At 42.9% G+C, this 18,609-nt stretch overlaps 1 protein-coding gene across 1 annotated transcript in view; it reads left to right on the forward strand.

The window, feature by feature from the left end:
- The first annotated feature begins 1,024 nt into the window (after positions 1–1,024).
- ABHD6 (abhydrolase domain containing 6, acylglycerol lipase) overlaps positions 1,025–18,609 on the forward strand; it is a 34,861-nt gene continuing 17,276 nt past the window's right edge. Inside the window, exons 1-3 of the mRNA XM_079114427.1 lie at positions 1,025–1,475; positions 1,580–2,734; positions 11,122–11,274. Coding sequence (XP_078970553.1) covers positions 11,156–11,274 — 119 coding nt within the window. The 5' untranslated portion in view covers positions 1,025–1,475; positions 1,580–2,734; positions 11,122–11,155. The remainder of the gene's footprint in view (positions 1,476–1,579; positions 2,735–11,121; positions 11,275–18,609) is intronic.

Genomic DNA, 18,609 nt, shown 5'->3' on the forward strand with positions numbered 1-18,609 from the left:
TCACCACTGAGCCAACATCCCCAGTCCTTTTTTTTTAGAAAAAATATTTTTTAGTTGTCAATGGATTTTTATTTTATTTATTTATATCCGTGCAGTGCTGAGAATTGAACCCAGTTCCTCACACATGCAAGGCAAGCATTCTACCACTGAGACACAACACCATCCCTTCTTTATATTTTATTTAGAGATGGGGTCTCACTGAGTTGCTTAGGGCCTCACTAAATTGCTGAGTCTGGCTTTGAACTCTTGATTCTCCTGCTTCAACCTCCTGAGCCGCTGGGATTACAGGCATGCACCACTGTGCTCAGCTATATTGTATCTCTTAATTATTAGGGGGAAAAAACTCCTTCATACCTGTACACAGTAGCAATTCAAAATTTACAAAAAGAGTATCATTGAAAATTTTTACTCTCATCTCTGCCTCCAGAACCCGGTTTCCCTTCCCAGAGCTGGCAATAGTCCCAGTTTCTTTCTTGTGTATCCATGCAGAATCATTTCATACATATGTAATCATAGCATATGCATTCTCTCTCACTCTTTTTTTTTTTTTAAATACAAATGGTGTTATTCTATCTACTGTCTTTTGTTCCTTACTTTTTTGTGTTAACAATGTATCTTGGAGGTCATTACGTATGGGGAAAAATTGAACTCCCTTATATTTAGTTTTTATTTGTTTTTGATGCTTGTATGTAATATTTTTTTGTAAAGGTATACCATCCTTTATTTACCAGGTTCCCTGTAAATGAACATGTGAATTATTTCCAATCTTTTATTATGGTATAAATGATACTGCAATGAATAATCTTGCACAAACGTATTCTTACATATGTTGAGATATAAATATGCGTAAATTGCTAGAAGAAAAAAGTTTTCTTAGGTCAAAGGCAGATGAATTTCCCATGGCCACAGATTTGCCATAGATGAACTTTGTTGAAGGGTGTGTACATTTTTTTTTTTTTTTTTTGTTCAAGGGATCAAACTGAGGAGTGCTTAACCACTGAGCCACATCCTCAGCCCTTTTTATTTTTTATTTAGAGACAGGGTCTCATTGAGTTGCGCAGGACCTTGCTAAGTTGCTGAGGCTGGCTTTGAACTTGAGATCCTCCTGCCTCAGCCTCCTGAGCTGCTGGGATTACAGGCTGCACCATTACACCTGACTGAGAGTGTAAATGTGTATGTGATATGAGAGCATCCAGTTCTACAGTGGCCTCAGGCATACAGTCTGTTACTAAACTTTTTGTCCTTTGTCAGATAAAGATCACCACAAACCTGTAGACCTAATTTGCCTCTTTTAAATGGGATTGAGAATCTTCCATGTTTAGGGGTCATTCCAATTTCCTTTCTGGTATTTATTAAGGCAGATTATTTGCTCATCTTGTTTTGCTAGATTTTGTTCTTCTTGATTTGTAGGAGCATTTTATACATTAAGGAAATTAGTCTGTTGCCTTCGATATGTGTTGACATATTTTAATCTTGTTTATGGTATCACTTTTTTTTTTTTTTTTTGCGGTGCTGGGGATTGAACCCAGGGCCTTGTGCTTGCCAGACAAGCACTCTACCAACTGAGCTATCTCCCCAGCCCTACTGTATCACTTTTGAGTGGATGTTTAAAAGCAGTTTTAACCAGTTGCAGTAATGCACACTTGTAATCTCAGCTGCTTAGGAAGCCGAGGCAGGAGGATTACAAGTTTGAGGTCAGCCAGAGCAACTGAGACCCTGTTTCAAAATGAAACGAGAAGGGCTGGGCATATAGCTCAGCGGTAGAGTGCTTGGCAGAGTGGGCCTCAGTGATTCAATGCTTTGGCATCTTATTTCATGTGATTCCCTGAATCTGATGCAGCAGGCCTTGGGTTCAATTCCTAGAAGCGTAAAACAGTTTTATGTCGTCAGTTTCTTACTCTTTTGTAATGATAATAACAATGCAAAAAATATTTTGTAATAGTGATGTTTTGTTATGGTTTCTGGTTTTTATGCTTCTCTTAGAAAGGCCTTCCCCATGGAGGTATTTTAAAACAGTTCTCATGATTTCTTCTAGACATTTCATGGTTAACACTGACCTATTTGAAACAGTCCTGGGGTTCTGTGGCTTTATTTTCCCTTGCCCGTGGCCTCACACTCCTGTCACGGAGCCTTTGCCAGTTTCTCTGTGCTTCTGGCCAGCCCTGTGCGCGCAGCACTGTTCCCCCCCATCCGTATCACACCAATAACCCTATGGCCCTTTGGTTCCCACCCTTCCTCCATAACTTCCTGAATTCAGTGTTTAGGGAAGCCCTGGTCCCAAAGGGAAGGAGAGTTCTGTGTCTTTATTTGAGGTTCTTTGTTAGGCTTGTAGGCCTAGAGCCAAGTACAGCTGGTCTCCTCATTATTGTTTCCCACCCAGGGAACCTGGCTGTCCTGCAGTACATTCCCTGCTTGACTCCACCTGCTTTTTTCTTTGCCCTGCAGCCCTTTCCTAGGCCTGACTCATTATCAGAGATGCCTCGCCCTCTGTGCACTTTTGCCTAATTGGGGAGGTGGCCTGAGTCAGGGGCAGACTATAAGGCCACAGGATGTTTACACCTGCCTCGCAGCTTTGCTCTATTCAGCCAGCCATTTGGCTGCTCTTAGCAATCCGTTCATATTCCCTAAGATGTTTTAATGCTTTGTCATCTTATTTCTTGTGATTCCAGAATCTCATTTTCAGCTCCTGCCAAAGCCAGTAGCAGTTGGGAAAGAAAGCTGCACTCTTTGAAGAGTAAGTATGAATTTTTCCCCGGCTTCAGTACTGGGGATTGAACCTGCGGTGCTTTACCACTGAGCCACATCCCCAGCTCTTCCTTGTATTTATTTAGAGACAGGGTCTCACTGAGTTACTCAGGCCCTCACTAAGTTGCTGAGTCTGGCCTCAAACTCATGATGCTCCTGCCTCAGCCTCCCCAGCCACTAGGATTATAGGTGTGTCCCACTGCACCCAGAAAATATGGATTTTTAACACCACAGACAACAAAGTAGCCCTTCCTGAGGCTGGGCTGCCTCTGAGCTCCCTCCACCCTATGCAGGCTACCTGTATAGGTGGTTCTCTGGGGCTGATGGGAAGGGACTGGGCTCCTGGAGTCTTTCAAAACTTCAAAATCCACCACCACCCCTATAAAGAGTTCTCTGAGACTGTGCCAGGAGCAGAACTCTGATGTGAAGGGATTCTAGAAGGCCTATACTTAGGCCATGGTGCTGGAATATGGTACTGGAACTGGCCCTGGAGACACAAAAAATGTTGATCAGGTAGCCAGGATGGCAGGGTGCTCCACTGACCAGAGGCTGTGTGGGGCTGGCGTGGGGCAGGGAACTGGTTAGTTGGTGCAAGCAGAAATGGGGGGTCAGAACTGGGAAGTGGGCCTGAGACCCTATGGGGTGGTTCATATGTTATTTGGTAGACATTTGACCAGTGCAGCCCAATCCCTGATGTGAATGAGGCGATTCCTCTTGGAGCTGGTGGTGGAAGAATACAAGATATGAAAGAATAGTTTGTGTCGGAATGGGAGTTCAGCAGAGGGAGTGTATCTGATTGACAGAAAGTCCTACACCTGATGGGGAATGAGAACTGAATTTCAGATTTAATTGAATTTAATTAATTTTAACTTAAATGGCAGCTTGTGTAGATTCAGATGAGTTGGCTTCAGGGACAGCACCTCTCTGCTATTGCATAGCTGGAGTGATGAGGGGAAGTGATGGGAAGAGTGGAAGATGCCTTGACGACTAGGAGGCAAGGCCAGTGGGGGTACAGATATCAGTGAGTTGGGAGAAGTGTGGAAAGATGTGCATGAGGCATTGCAGGACTGTTGGATCATTGGTGCGTCATCGGTGTGGTCAGGCAGGCATTTGGAAAAGTCTGGAAGGAAGTCCCATCGGGTATGTTGATTTTTCAAATTCCTTGCAGAGGAGAGCACTGGAAGATGGAAGTTAGGAGGGAGCAAGGAGAGCATTATGGGACTATCCAGGGGAGAGAGTGAGGGAGCCTCGTGGTACCCTCGCCAGGCATATTCAGCCTTGGCTTGCTTCAGTAGCCATTGATGGAACAGCACATTACAGAGAAATGGATTCAGCGTTCCGTTCAGATGGGGAGACAGTAAGAAGAGGGCAGAGGTGAGCACCCATGGGCAGTAATTCTGGGGGCTTTGCCATACTTTCAGTCATAACTGGTGCAAGCCAACTTGCTCGTTTGGAAATTTCAGTGGATTTTCCTCTGTGATAGAGAAGATGCATATGACAAGGAACTAGAACAGTCCATTTCTCAAGTTACTCTGTTGCATGAATTCTGGGGCTTCCACACAAGAGAATCTTCACTGCATCTTTTCTATTTTTTTATTTTTATTTTTTATTTTTGGTGGTGCTGGGGATTGAACCCAGGGACTTGTGTATGCTAGGTAAGCACTCTACCTACTGAGCTATGTCCCCAGTCCTACTGCATCTTTTTAGCTGGTGATCTTTAGGGATAGTTTTGAGGACTTCGTTTTTCTTTCCAAGAACTTGTTCCAGAGATCAGTGTGGGTAGATGCAGCACTATTTAACAGCTGGGGGCTGAAACTCATTTCAAGAACATAGTGTTTTTCTAGTGGAAAACATTGTGGGGAGAATTCTTTAATATTGCACAATAAAGAAAAAAATCATAAGCAGCACCCAATAGTTTTAAAAACACCAGCAAGGACAGGGAGCAAGCCAACTGGTAACTTGTAAGGTTGTTAACATGCTCATTGCTGTTGGAACAGTTCTAAAGAAGTACAGAGAATGCCTGTGGGGACATCAAACTCTGCACCTTGTGCATAACTGATACACAACGAATATCTGCTACAGCAAGCTGTGCAAAGGCAAAGGTAGCATGAGCTCGGGAGATCCACGGGAGAGGGTTAAAATGCAGGTCATAGCACTTACCAACTGGGAGACTTGGGGCATTTGTTAACTTCTTAAAGCCTCAGTTTTTCCATCTTTAAACTGGGAAGATTATATGAGCCTGTTCCTGGGACCTAGCACAGAATCATCAGTAGATGGAGGTCAATGCTCTTGGTGAGGGTCACAGTTATTGTTTTTGTTGTTGTCATGGCAACCATTGTTATCTGGAAGGGAGCAAAACTTTAGTTTGTCAAATTTGATGGACTATACGTAGACATCTAGAGAAAGGCAGGATTCTAAGAAGGTGTTCTACATTCTGTTTATTCTTGGATTTTGCTTTAGCCTCTGAAGATTAAGGGACTGTAGCTTAAGATTTCCAGTTTTTAAACTCAGAACATTGAAAGAGAACAGTGAAACGTTGTGCCTGACTTCTAACCCCAGAATAACTCACTTTCCCTCATGCTATGTTTTATCAGGATCCACCAACATCTCTTGTTCAATTAATCTTTGTCTCTGTGTTCAGAGATATAGGCCCCAGATGCACAGCTTGGGTGTTAACAGGTGGCAGAGGAGGTTGAGTGGCAGGCTCTGGCATGGGATGTGACAGCGTGTTTCCCTCCCATGATGGCCAGCTTGACATTACCTCACTTCACACGCCCCTGGGTGCCTCACCTTATACAACAGCCATGTAAAAAGAGTGTTTTTCTTTTTCAGTTTATTAAATCAGGCATGAACATTATTTAAGCACCAGATGTCTGCTAGCTACTGTTTTAGCTTCTTGGAAAACATAAGGGACAAGATTCTGGAGAGGACAAGCCAGGTTCTACTCTTTAATTGCCTGGCATAATTTCAGAAATGTTGAAGTTACCAGAGTAGGAAAGAACAGACAAGATGATTTGGTTGAATGTTCTCACTTTATAGATGAGGAAAACAAGGTCTTGCAGCTGATGTGTGGAAGAACCCAGTAGGAGACAGCTGGCTAGAACAACCCCCAGCCCAGTGCTGTGGGTCCCGTGCATCTGCCCCTCAGCTGCAGCCTTGTATACGCCATGTCATGGTTTTCTCCTATCCATGTGTCACCTAGTTAGCATTTGTTCTTTAAATTAATTTCTTTTTACTTAAATTTCTTTTTCTTCTTCTTTTTTTTTTTTTTTTTTTTTTTGGTACTAGGGATTGAACCATTGAGCTGCATCCCAGCCCTTTTTATTTTATTTAGAGACAGGGTCTCGCTAAGTTGCTTAGGGCCTCACTAAGTTGCTGAGGCTAGCTTTGAACTTTTGATCCTCCTGCCTCAGCCTCCTGAGCTCCTGGGATCATAGGCATATGCCATGGTGCCTGGCTTAAATTTCTCCTTGATATTAATTTGCATCCCTACCATAACTAGAAAATATCCATAAAAATAAATAAAATGGAACAGTTTTACTGACTAGCTGAATACCTCCAAGAGGCCCAAGGGTCAGATCCTGAGAGTTGATCTTTGACCTAAACAGGACCTGAACTGAAAAGCACCTATAATGCTAGCTACAGGAGGCTGAGGCAGAAGATTGCAAGTTCAAAACCGGCCTCAGCAACTTAGCGAGGCCCTAAGCAACTTGGTGAGACCTTGTTTCAACATAAAAAAATAAAAAGGACTGGGGATATGGTTCAGGGGTTAAGTGCCCCTGGGTTCAATCTCTGGTACCACAAAATAAATAAAAAAGAGGTGACTCTCTTAAAATGTATATCAGTGTTTGCTGATGCTGTGTACCCTGGGGCATTACTTTATGTGCCCCCACTCCCTAAAATCATCTCACAAGCCATCAGTTGTGTGGGACCCATGGTTTGGCAAACTCTGTTACACCCTTTAGTTGGTTTTCTGCTTTTTCAGTCATGGGTAGTTCCTGGATCACAAGGAACTAGGCTTCTTTCTGTCTTCAGCCTTCCCCTGGGGTCACTTTCATTTATTAATAGAATACAGCATTCTATTAATAAATACCTGCAGGCAGAGCAACTGCCCTTTTAAAGGAATGCTGGGTCAAGTCTTTTGTAAAATGAAGGGTGTTGCTGAGATAAGAATAATTGTCTGCTCCTTATCTCTTTAAAAGCATTGCCATCAGGAAGCATTCTGGGCCTCGCTTTATTTGACCTCATCAGACAAAGTGCACAGTTCTCTGTAAGAAATCCAAACCTTGCTACATGGATCATGCTCCACCCGATACTTTATTTTCCTATTGAATGAAATGGAGCCTGGTGGAGCTTCCCTTGGAACTGAGGGTGACATCCATGGCAGGTACCCACAAAGCAGGGAGGTTTCTTTTTTCCTCAAACTTACCGGCTGTTCAGTGTTGCCACTTCCAGTTTCAGAGCCTGTGGACTAAAATGCTTGAATTCCTAGTCCAAAGGTACACGGTATAATGACTTCCTACAGCTCAGGAGTCAGAATTCACACTGGCCCTCAGCACATTTTAAGGACTTTCTGAGACGTGGAAGAGTCTTGGAAAAGCTGACACTTCCCATATTCATCAGCTTATGTGAGATCTGTGATGTTCAGATCTGTTCGAATCCCTTTCACTCTGTGGTGACTTTGCTCACCCCTTGATGGCCCCTTGATGGCAAGTCCTCTGAGCAGCACAAATTGTGCCCAGCAGTTCCTTCTTCCTGTTCAGTGCTGAGGATCCAACCCAGGGCTTTGCACATGCTAGTAAGTGCTCTACCACTGAGCCACACTCCCAGCTCTTGTACTCAGAATTTACCAGGAAATTCCTCAGGCAATTTTGTAGTTATTGAAAAAGATAAAACATCAGTGCGGGGTACAGTGGTGCATGCCTGTAATCCTAGTGGCTCAGGAGGCTGAGGCAGGAGGATCGAGATTTCAAAGTGAGCCTCAGCAACTTAGTGAGGCCCTAAGCAATTCAGTGAGACCCTGTCTCTAAATAAAATACAAAATCAAAGGGCTCGGAGTGTAGATCAGTGGTTAAACACCCCTGAGTTCAATCCCTGGTACCAAGAAAACAAAAACAAACAAACAAAAGAACCTATCAGATCTTGCACTGTCAATGGGAATAGTTGTCCCTACAAGAAATCAAACGGGATGCAGCCCATTTTGTAAATTTGTTTTGCATTAATCCATTTGTACTTTATGTGTGTCCTATGCCATGCTAGACACTGAGAAAGAGCATATAAGATTGTCCCCACCTTCACAGATCTCTGCCTGTAGAAGAAACAGGCCAACAATTTAAGCATGCTGGGAAAATTGCAAATAGTGAGTAAGAAACCCAGAAGGTAGCTGAATGAGAAGCAAAGTCAGTGCTTGCACCCTGGGAAGGAGGCAGCTTTCATCATGACCCAGACAGAATGTGTGTGAGACTGAGAAGGACCACCTTACCCACCTACCCATGCGTCTGTCACAGATGTCTCTTAGCTCTTCAGGAGGACGTTGGGAAACTACCTGATGGGCTTGTTTCCCCAAACTTCTTACTGTGTATTATTTATTTTTTAATAGGTTATATATCTATGTAATACAAAAGATTAAAAAGTGAAGGACAAATCTCATGTTTATCCCGGACACAAGAGGGGCTTGTGGGTCCAAACCTGTCGGACCTCATTAAGTTACTGAGGCTGACTTTGAACTCGCAATCCTCCTGCCTCAGCCTCCTGATCTGCTGGGATTGCAAGCATGGGCCTGGTGAGTGTGGTTTCTTACCAGCAAAGGGGTTACAAAGATGGCAGAAAGATCATTTAAAAAAAAAAAAAATTAAGTAGACCTCGGTGCAAAGGTAATGTGCCAAAGTTCAAAACCTGTTTTGTGATCCTGAGCCTACCAACTGGATGACCTTTGGCAGGTTACTTAACCTATGGAGTCTCAATTTCCCTAACCTATAAAATGGGATAAAACACCCACCTCGCCTCTTTGACAGGGTTGGTGTGCTTTATCAAGGGTTGGCAAATTATAGCCTGCAGGCCAAATGCAGTCTACAGCCTAATTGTATAAATAAAATTTTATTGGAACACAGTCATACGCATTGATTACACAGCATCTACTGTTGCTTTCTCACTCTGACAGCAGGCTGAGTAGTGTGGCAGAGTCCATGGCCCACAGTGCTAACGTAGGCACCATCTGGCCCTTTATGGAAAACATTTACCAACCCTTGTGCTCAGTGGTTGTGAGGTCAGTGCATTCATTATAAAATTGAAATAAATATCACTTGACAGAGGTGTATGGGAGAAATCTCTTTACAGGAAACATAAGGAAAGCCATGATATGGTAGGTCTTAATGCTTTTTCTTGGAGCAATAGGTTCTGGGGAATACATATGGCTTTGGCATAAAATGCTCTAATCGCTGGTCCAAAGTTACATGTTGTAATTAACTTCCTGCAACTCAGGATTCAAAATTCACAATGGCCTTCAGCACTTTCTAAGGGCTTTCTGACTTAACACGGGTAGCTGGATGTCTTGGCAGGACATCACACCTGGCTTGTAGATCCGTGCAGGAGTTGTATTCTGTGTTAGGGAAGATAATGGGATTTGTAATATTTTTCATTCTACGCCAGAATGAACCATGTTATGAGTTCATGAGACAGGACTAGACAGGGACTTCTGATTCAACTGCAATTTCGAAAGGTTCTATTATATGTCTGGCCTTAGTCTCAGTGCTGGGGACATTGTCCCTGCCTCATGGACCCGCCACATACTAGCCCTCAGTTGTGTCTAATGAAGCTCTTTTTTTTTTTTTAATCAGGTGTTGAACCCAGGGGTGCTTAACCACTGAGTCACATCCCCAGCCCTTTTTATTTAAAAAAAAAAATTTTTTTAGATATTGATAGACCTTTATTTTATTCATTTATTTGTATGTGGTGCTGAGAATCCAGTGCCTCACACATGCTAGGCAAAGCGCTGCACCACGGAGCCACGACCCCAGTTCTTTTTATATTTTATTTAGAGACAGGTTCTCGCTGAGCTGCTTAGGGACTCGCTAAGTTGCTTTGGACTCTGTTTTCCTGCCTCAGCCTCGCAAGCTCCACTGTACCCAGTTTGATGAAGGTCTTTAGGAAGACATTAGGAAACTACCTTTTTGACTTGTCTTCCCCAACGTCTTATGGTGTCTTATTTGTTTTTTAATAGATTATGGATATGATAATTCAAAAGATTTAAAAAGCGGAACACAAATCTCACATCTCTCCCTGATGTGCAGCCGTGTAGTTCTCCACCTTCAATGTAACCACTGTTGCCTGTTTCTTTTATACCCATCCAGTGATATGCTGTGTGTACAATCACACGTGTCTCTGTGTATATTCCATTTATTTAAGGGTCTGTGTGCTCTTTTTATTTATTATTATTATTATCATTATCATTATTATCATTATTTCAGCATCAGGGATTGAACCCAAGGGTGCTTAACCACTGAGCCACATCCTCAGCCCTTTTGATTTTTTATTTAGAGACAGGGTCTCCCTGAGTTGCTCAGGGCCTTGCTAAGTTGCTGAGGCTGGCTTTGATCTCACAGTTCTCCTGCCTCAGCCTCCCGAGCTGCTGGGATGAGAGACATGTGCCACCATGCCTGATTCCTCTTTTTATTTTTTAAAATTGCAAATGTGTTGAGAAGTTGAAGGAGTAATACCATAATATCCACCTGGATTCCCTAGTGGTTAATATTTCCCTGTATTTGTTCCATTTCTTTCGCTCCCTTCCCACATATACTTACATTACCTTTTCTCTCCTGAACTTTTAAAAGTGAGGACCAGATACCATCATTTGCCACCTAAAACTTCAGCAGGCACCTCCTAAGAACAAGGTCATTCTGAAACACACATACATAGCCACAGTTTCATTATCACACTCAAGAACTATAGCATTAGCCAGGTGGTGGTGCACACCTGTCATCCGGAGGCTGAGGCAGGAGGATCGCAAATTCGAGGCTAGCCTCAGCAACTTAGTGAGACCTTGTCTCAAAAGAAAAAGAACTGGAGATGTAGCTCAGTGGAAGATCACCCCTGGGTTCAATGCCTGGTACCACACAAAGAACTGTAGCACTGATAGAATACTATTATCTAATACTTAGTCCTTACTCAGATTTTCCCACTTATCCCAACAAGGTGCCTTATACTTTTGATTTTTCTCTCCTTAAAATGGAAGACCTTCTCAAGGATGCCTCACTAGCTTTGGTTGTCATGTCTGTTGGGTTGTTTTAAGCACTTGCCTGCTTTGCTTCCTCCTGATCTATACCCTCCTTGTGGGTCTTTCCTCTCCCTAGAAGGTTTCAGAACCATTGCTCTCTCCAGCCCCTGCAGGTGTTGGCCAACCCTGAGGAGCAGGATGGATCTCGACGTGGTGAACATGTTTGTGATCGCGGGTGGGACCCTGGCCATCCCCATCTTGGCGTTTGTCGCCTCCTTTCTCCTGTGGCCTTCAGCACTGATAAGAATCTATTATTGGTAAGTTAATTATGTAATCGATGTTTTCAAAGTGTCACGAAGGCTGGGGAGAGAGCTCAGTTCGTAGAGTGCTTGCCTGTTAAGCACAAGGTCCTGGGTTCAATTCCCAGCACCGCAAGAAAAAAAAAAGTGTCACAATATTGTCACCTCTGCTTGTTGGCCGTTTTATCAGTAAATATTTCAAACATGAAGAAAAGTTGGAATATACGTATCCTCCTGTATTCTAGAAGAGTTTGAGAAGAATTGGTAGTTGCTCTTCACCAGGTAAATTCTTTCCGGTTTTTGGTAACACTTTGCTCTTGAGGCCACCACACCCCCAGAGCCCCTGACTGTATAAGCAGGGATTGTGCACGTCTGTGAGGCTCCTTTGGTGTTTTCTCATCTCTGCACTCTGACCCAGCAGTGTCCTGACAGGTGCGGTGATGTTTCTGAAAAATGAACTACAGCCAGGCATGGTGGCACCCATCTGTCATCCCAGCAGTTAGGGAGGCTGAGGCAGGAGGATCGCAAGTTCAAAACCAGCCTCAGCAACTTAGGTCCTAAGCAACACAGAGAGATCCTATCTCTAAATAAAATATAAAAAAAGTGCTGGGGATGTGGCTCAGTGGTTAAGCACCCCTGGGTTCAATCCCTGGTACCGAAAATGAATGAATGAATGAATGAATAAATAAATAAACAAAAATAACTAGAAGCACCAGGACAGTGAGAGGCATATGTAGGACAGAACGCCTTGGAGTTGCTCTAAATCATAAAGTGACAGAAAAAAAAGACATTTCAAAGATGTCTGTCATTCTCGTTACATCTTTCTTCTTGCCCTATCTGCATACCACCTGTGCTTTTCTTTTGTATTTTCTTCAGAGTGAGTTACTTTTTTTTTTTTTAAACCTCAAATGTATTTATTTAAAAAGTGATGTGCAAGGTGCGGTGGCACAAGTCTGTAATCCCAGCCCCTCGGGAGGCTGAAGCAGGAGGATCGCAAGTTCTAGGATAGCCTCAGCAACGTAGTGAGACCCTACGTTTTATTCTCCAAATAAAAAAACAAAAGGGCTGGGGATGTGACTCAGTGGGTTCACCCCTGGGTTTAATCCCCAGTACCAAAAAAAAAAAGTGATATAAATATCACCACTGTAAGTGGCAAGCTTGCTAAATGTACCATAAATAGAAAGTTAGTATAAAAAAGTAAACAGAGGCTGGGCACAGTGGTGCATGCCTATAATCTTAGACTCTGTCTCCAAATAAAAAATATTAAAAAGGGCTGGGGATGTGGCTCAGAGATTAAGTGCCCCTTGGTTCAATCCCCAGTACCAAAACCAAACACACAAAAACAGCGACATTAAAGAACCACGTCAAGTTCTACCCCTCTACTGCTGCCTGCTGAAGGCTCTGAGCCTCTTTTCTCCTTGGTGCCTCCTATGAGAGGCAGGGCAGGTGGGGTTGCCCTGCATCAAGCCTTTGTCCTTGGGGACATGGGGTTAGCACTTGGGAAGGAAGTGACTTCCTCATGATTCTTCCCTTCATGTCTATTTATCAAATAAACCCACCCCTCCTGCCCCCATGGCGAAGTGGCTACTGAAATAGAGGCAGTTCTGTGCTGGGTGAGCCCGCTGGGATTTGACTGGGACTTGGGGAAGATGGAGGAGATTTGGTAACTCCTGTACCCAGAACACTGCTATTGACCGGCCCTTCTTTCTGGCTCCCCTTGATTAGAGTGTGGAATTTTCCACCTGCCATCAGGCTCTGATCCTGGAAAAGAAGCTAACTGAACAGAAGGCAGCTTTTCCTCTTCTACTTCTCGCTGTCTTTTAGGGTGGGTGAGGAGTGGTGACCTCTCCAGAGGGTCATCTAGGACCTCCTCTGCATGGCCAAAGCCTTCAGCTGCTTAAATGCCAGTGCCGTTTTGACGCTCGTAGCAGGATTTTTGGGGAGGCCAAGGATGTGCTACCTCCTGGCCATGCTGAGGCACTGGGGGCTTCCACACACAAATGCCATTTTTTTTGTTAAATCAAAATTGGAGCTGAGAATACAACTCTCTGATGTGGACGGTAACCATGGGTATGGCTGCACACAGAGGTGTGATTATAAAAGGCTAATTCTAACTCACTTTATGGGAGGCCAGCCTCCATGCCGCCTTGGTCTCCCAACCCCCAGGTTCCCCAGGCTGTTGAGGCAAAGGCTGTCAGAGTCAGGGTGTTGGAGCGATTTTGATTTTTAAAGGGGAAAAATAAACTCATAGCAAATATTTCATCTTCTGTTGAGTTCAAATTTGCATAATATAAAATTCACCATGTTAAAGTATATATAGTTCAGTAGTTTTAATACATCCCCAGTGTTGATAATTGTTGCTACTAATATAATTCTAAAACTTTTACATCTCCCCAAAGGAACCTGCTGTCCTGTTAGCAGTCACTCTCAGGTGCTTTCTTCCCCCATCTCCTGATCTCTAATTTTTGTCTCTTTGAATTTGCCTGTTATGGACATTTCATATAAATGGGGTCATACGGACATATGGGTCATACAGCCTTTCTGTCTGGCTTCTTTTGCTTAGCAAGGTATTTTTAAGGTTCATCCATGTTGTGTACTTCATCCCTTGTTATAGCTGAATAACGTCCCGTTGTCTGTGCTATGGTTTGTGTCCTCCACAACTTATGTTGAGATTTGATTCCCACTGTAACAGCTTTGTGAGTGACGGAGCCTTTAAGAGGTGATTAGGCCATTAACAAGGATTAGTGCAATTCTGGCAGAGCTGGATCAGCTATTGCATGAGAGTGGGTTCTTATAAAGCAAGGCGGATCCTCATGATTTGTCTTTTCTGCACATGCCCATTTGCCCTTCTGCTTTTTGCCAAGCTGAAGCAGACAGAACCCTCACCAGAAGCTGAGCAGAGGCCAGTACTATAGTCTTGGACTTTCCAGCCTCCAGAACCATGAACCACACACACACAAAAAAACCCTTTTACCTTTATAAATTACCCAGTCTCAGGTATTTTGTTATAACAACAGAAAACAGACGAAGACAGTATGGTTATACTACATTTTGTTTATCTGTTCAACTGTTAATGACACTTAGGTTGTTTCCACTTTTTGTCTCTTATGAATAAAACTGCATAGCAAAAAGTTCATTTTTATTGAGCCCAGGGGCAGCACCACTGAGCTACATCTCCAGCCCTTTTCATTTTTTATTTTGAGACAGGCTGATCTTGAACTTGCAATCCTCCTGCCTCGACCTCCCAAGTCAGTGGTAGAATAGGCATCTACCTGGCTCAATGCATGTGATTATAAAGGCTGCCCATGCTGGCTACCCAGAGCAGTGGCCCAGAGACAAACACAATGCTCCTTATTTTGTGAACTCAAACACATAGGCCAAGAAGACCCAGCTGGGTTGAGAAGGATGAAAAAAAAAAAATCCTGGAAAACCTTTCAGATCATGCCAGATGGCATTGTGACATGGAGATTATGATTATAGTAATAGGGCCCATGATGCCATTGCAGAGAGCTGTCAGAAATCCTGGGAGTGGCTTCCTCTGCTGCCTGTTGGCGCCAAAGGGACTCACTACAGGTGACATTTACGTAGTGATTGTCACAGAATGAGCAGCTTTACCATGAGTCACTTGTATCCCTCAATCACAGCTACTCCAAAGGCCTTCTTTTGCTCAACTGCCCATAATAACCCAGCAGACCTGGGTGAGTCAGGTTAAGTTTCAAGATTGTCACACAAACAGGAACAGCAGGCAGTAGAGGTGGCTCCGCACCAGCGCCCCAGCCCTGCTGCCCGCCCGACACAGGGCTCGGTGAGATCATCACCGCACGCACTCCTGACTCCCTCTGGGATCTGGGGGTGCAGGGACAGGTGTCCCCGGTAGGCCACAGTCAGGCTTAAGAGCAGATCTCTTTGGGTTAAATCGTCCCTAGAGCATGGCCCCCTCATTTCCATAGTGACGGGAATCGTGGCTGCTCCTGCAGAAGGTGCCAGATGCTTTGCTGTGAGTTGACAGAGAAGCACAACTGAGGGTTCTGTAGCTACTGTGGGTGAGCAGTTCCCTCTCCGTCAGAGGCATAATGAAAATATCGAGACCTCCCACAGTAAAAAGACAGATCGGCTAAGTTTTTTTGCTTGCCCAAAGAAACTTGGATGAAAATAAGGATAAGAAATCATAGCAAATAATTTGCCTGTATACATATAAGAGAGAAAAATGGATAAGGGTTGGAAACGAAGAAATAAAACCGACACTGTTTGCTTGTGTGCACAGAAAGTCGAAAAAATAACTATAGATCATTTATTGGAATTAATAGGTAAATTTGGCTAGGTTGCTGAATACAAGAACCACAACCCCAAATCAATTGTATTCCCATATGCCAGCAACAAACAGAGAATGAGAAGGTTTATGATACCATTTACCATAGTATCCACAATTATAAGATATTGAGACTACATCTAGAGAACAATGTAGAAGACCTCTACACAGAATACAAAGGATTCATGAGATAAAGTAAAAAGACCTAAATGAATAGAAGGATAGACTGTGTTTGTATTGTAGGGATGTTAGATTTCCCTACAGTGATCTGTAGACTTAGTGTACGTGCATTTGAAATTCCAACAGATTTTGGTTTTTTTGCATGGAATTTAATAAGCTGATTCTTAAATTCACAAGGAAAAGCAAAAGGTTAATTAAGATGATGTTGAAGGAGAACAAAGCTAGATGATTTATATTACTAACTCTCAAGACTAATTATAAAGTTACAATAAATCAAGTTCAGTGTGAAATCGGCCTGGGAGCAGATAGACCCAGAGAGTATAGTAATAGATGCACAGAGATATGGGTTTTTTATTTTTATTTATTTATTTTTTGCATAGTAGATTAAACTCAGGGCCTTGCTAGACAAGTGCTCTCCCCCTGAGCTGCCCCAGCCCTGTCTCTTTCTGTTTTTTTTTGGTACCAGGGATTGAACCTAGGAGTGTTTAACCACTGAACCACATCCCCAGAGCTTTTATATATATATATATATATATATATATTATTTAGAGACAGGGTCTTGCTAAGTTGCTGAGGCTGGATTTGAACTCTTGATCCTCCTGTCTCAGCCTCCTGAGAAGGATTGCGAGTTCAAAGCCAGTCTCAGTAACTTAGCAAGACCCTAAGCAACTCAGCAAGACTCTGTATCTAAATAAAATATAAAAAGGGCTGGGGATATGGCTCGTGGTTAAGTACCCCTGAGTTCAATTCCCAGTACCCGGCCCCCAAAAAAGAGAGAGAGATGGAAATAACCAAATGTCCAATGTCCATCAACGAATGGATATACAGGTAAGTCTTGAGTACTTATGTCAAGCTAAATAAGCCAGACACTGAACAAACATTGTGTGAATCCTTATACAGCTTACTTAGACAGTTTCATGGAGACAAAAAGTAAAATAGAGCTTCCCAGGGTTTGTGGGGAGAGGGAATCGAGAATTATTGTTTAGTGGACAGAATTTCTATTTAGGATAAGGAGAAATTTCTGGAAATGGGTGGTGGTGATAGTTGTACAAAATTTTAAATGAACCTCTCTCAAAGATGAACCTGAGGAGATTCCTCTTTGGGGATTTCTTTCCTTCCTTCTTTCTTCCTTTCCCTTTCCCTTTCTTTAGTATTGAACCTAGGAGTGCATAACCACTGAGCCACATCCCTAGTCCTTTTTATATTTTATTTAGATACAGGGTCCCACTGAGTTGCTTAGGGCTCACCAAGTTGTTGAAACTGACTTTAAACTGGTGATCCTCCTGCCTCAGCCTCCTGAGCTACTGGGATTATAGGTGTGCGCCACTGCGACTGTCTTGGGCTTCTTGACTTAGGTCAAGAGTCTTCAAAGACTTCTGTCCCTGAAACAGGAGCAGTTTGGCTTCTTTACTAAATCTGTCTGTAAAAGAACTTGATCCTGAGACATGTATTCATCCCAACTTAATTCTTCTGGTTGCTTCTGTTCTGTCAGGTTGTAGCTAAGTCTAATCTCCAGCTCGAGAAGTTAGAAGTTACTATGATCAGTCCACCAAAGAAGTTGTGCCATGTGTTTTTCCTCCAGGACCATTGGTATAATTTTTTAGCTGCCCTAACAGCTTAGAGTCCTTTTCCTACTCTTTCAATGAGGGGGTAATTTTAAGTTAGTGAAAATATTTGTCCTCTAGCTCCTTGTTTCTGGAGCCATGGGCCAGGTTTTCCAGGGATGTACTGGGTAATTGACAACTACTGAGCAGTTCCGAAGGTCCTCCCTTGCCAGGCCCGTCTTGCTTCACACTGGGTTCAGTTGTGCCTGGCCATCCCCCACACACTTACCTCTGCTGTTTTACACCTTTCCCAATGTCTTCAGTTAAGACTTGTTGAATATCCAGTAGCCTGCTCAGGTCTCACCCTTTCCAGAAGGTCCTTCCAGATCCTCTTTGATCTGTAGGAGGGTTCTAGAGAATTTGAAGACTATAAAAAGGTAACCAAGAGGGCTGGGTTGTGGCTCAGTGGTAGAGGCATGTGTGAGGCACTGGGTTCAATTCTTGGCACTGCATAAAAATAAATAAAAGTCCACCAACAACTAAATATATATATATATATATATAGTAAAAAAAGAAGGGTAACAAATAAAATACCCCATTAACCCCTTGAATCATTTTCTTTAATACCTCTGAGTGCCTCTCTCCCCTCACCTTATCAGTGTATCATTAAAAATGTTTTAGCAGAATCAGAATCCATAGTATAAGAAATGGGGTCCTGTTTTTTCACTTGAAATGATGTCAGAGATATTTTTCCATGTTACTGAATATTCTTTGAAAACCTCTTGAAATAACAAAAGATAACATTGTCTAGATATATTGTGATTTATGTAATACATTTTCTTTTAATGGACACTAAATTTAGTTTTGACTTTTTTTCTAATTTTATTTATCCTTTATTTATTTTTTCATACTAGAGCTGGAACGCAGGAGCACTTTGTCACTGAGCAACATCCCCAGACTTTTTTTATTTTTAAAGACAGGGTCTCACTAAGTTGCAAAGGATCTTCACTAAGTTGCTGAGGCTGGCCTCCAACTTGCAATCCTCCTGCCCCAGTCTCCTGAATAGCTGGGATTACAGTCCTGTGCTACCATTTCTGACTTCTTTTTCTAATTTTAATAACACTGTTTTGGACATGTTAAAAAAATTATTTTTCTCAAGGCTTCTGCTTATTTTCTTAAGACATTTCCTTCCTCATTCCTGGAAGAACAATTACTAAGTCAAAGAGCATGAGGGCTGTTTGTTTTGGTGGTGCTGAGGATCAGACCCAAGGCCTTGTACATGCTAGGAAAGTGTTCTACCACTGAGCTACACCTGAGCCC

This window comes from Sciurus vulgaris (assembly GCF_902686455.1).
Source record: "Sciurus vulgaris genome assembly, chromosome: 16".
Lineage (NCBI taxonomy): Eukaryota > Metazoa > Chordata > Mammalia > Rodentia > Sciuridae > Sciurus > Sciurus vulgaris.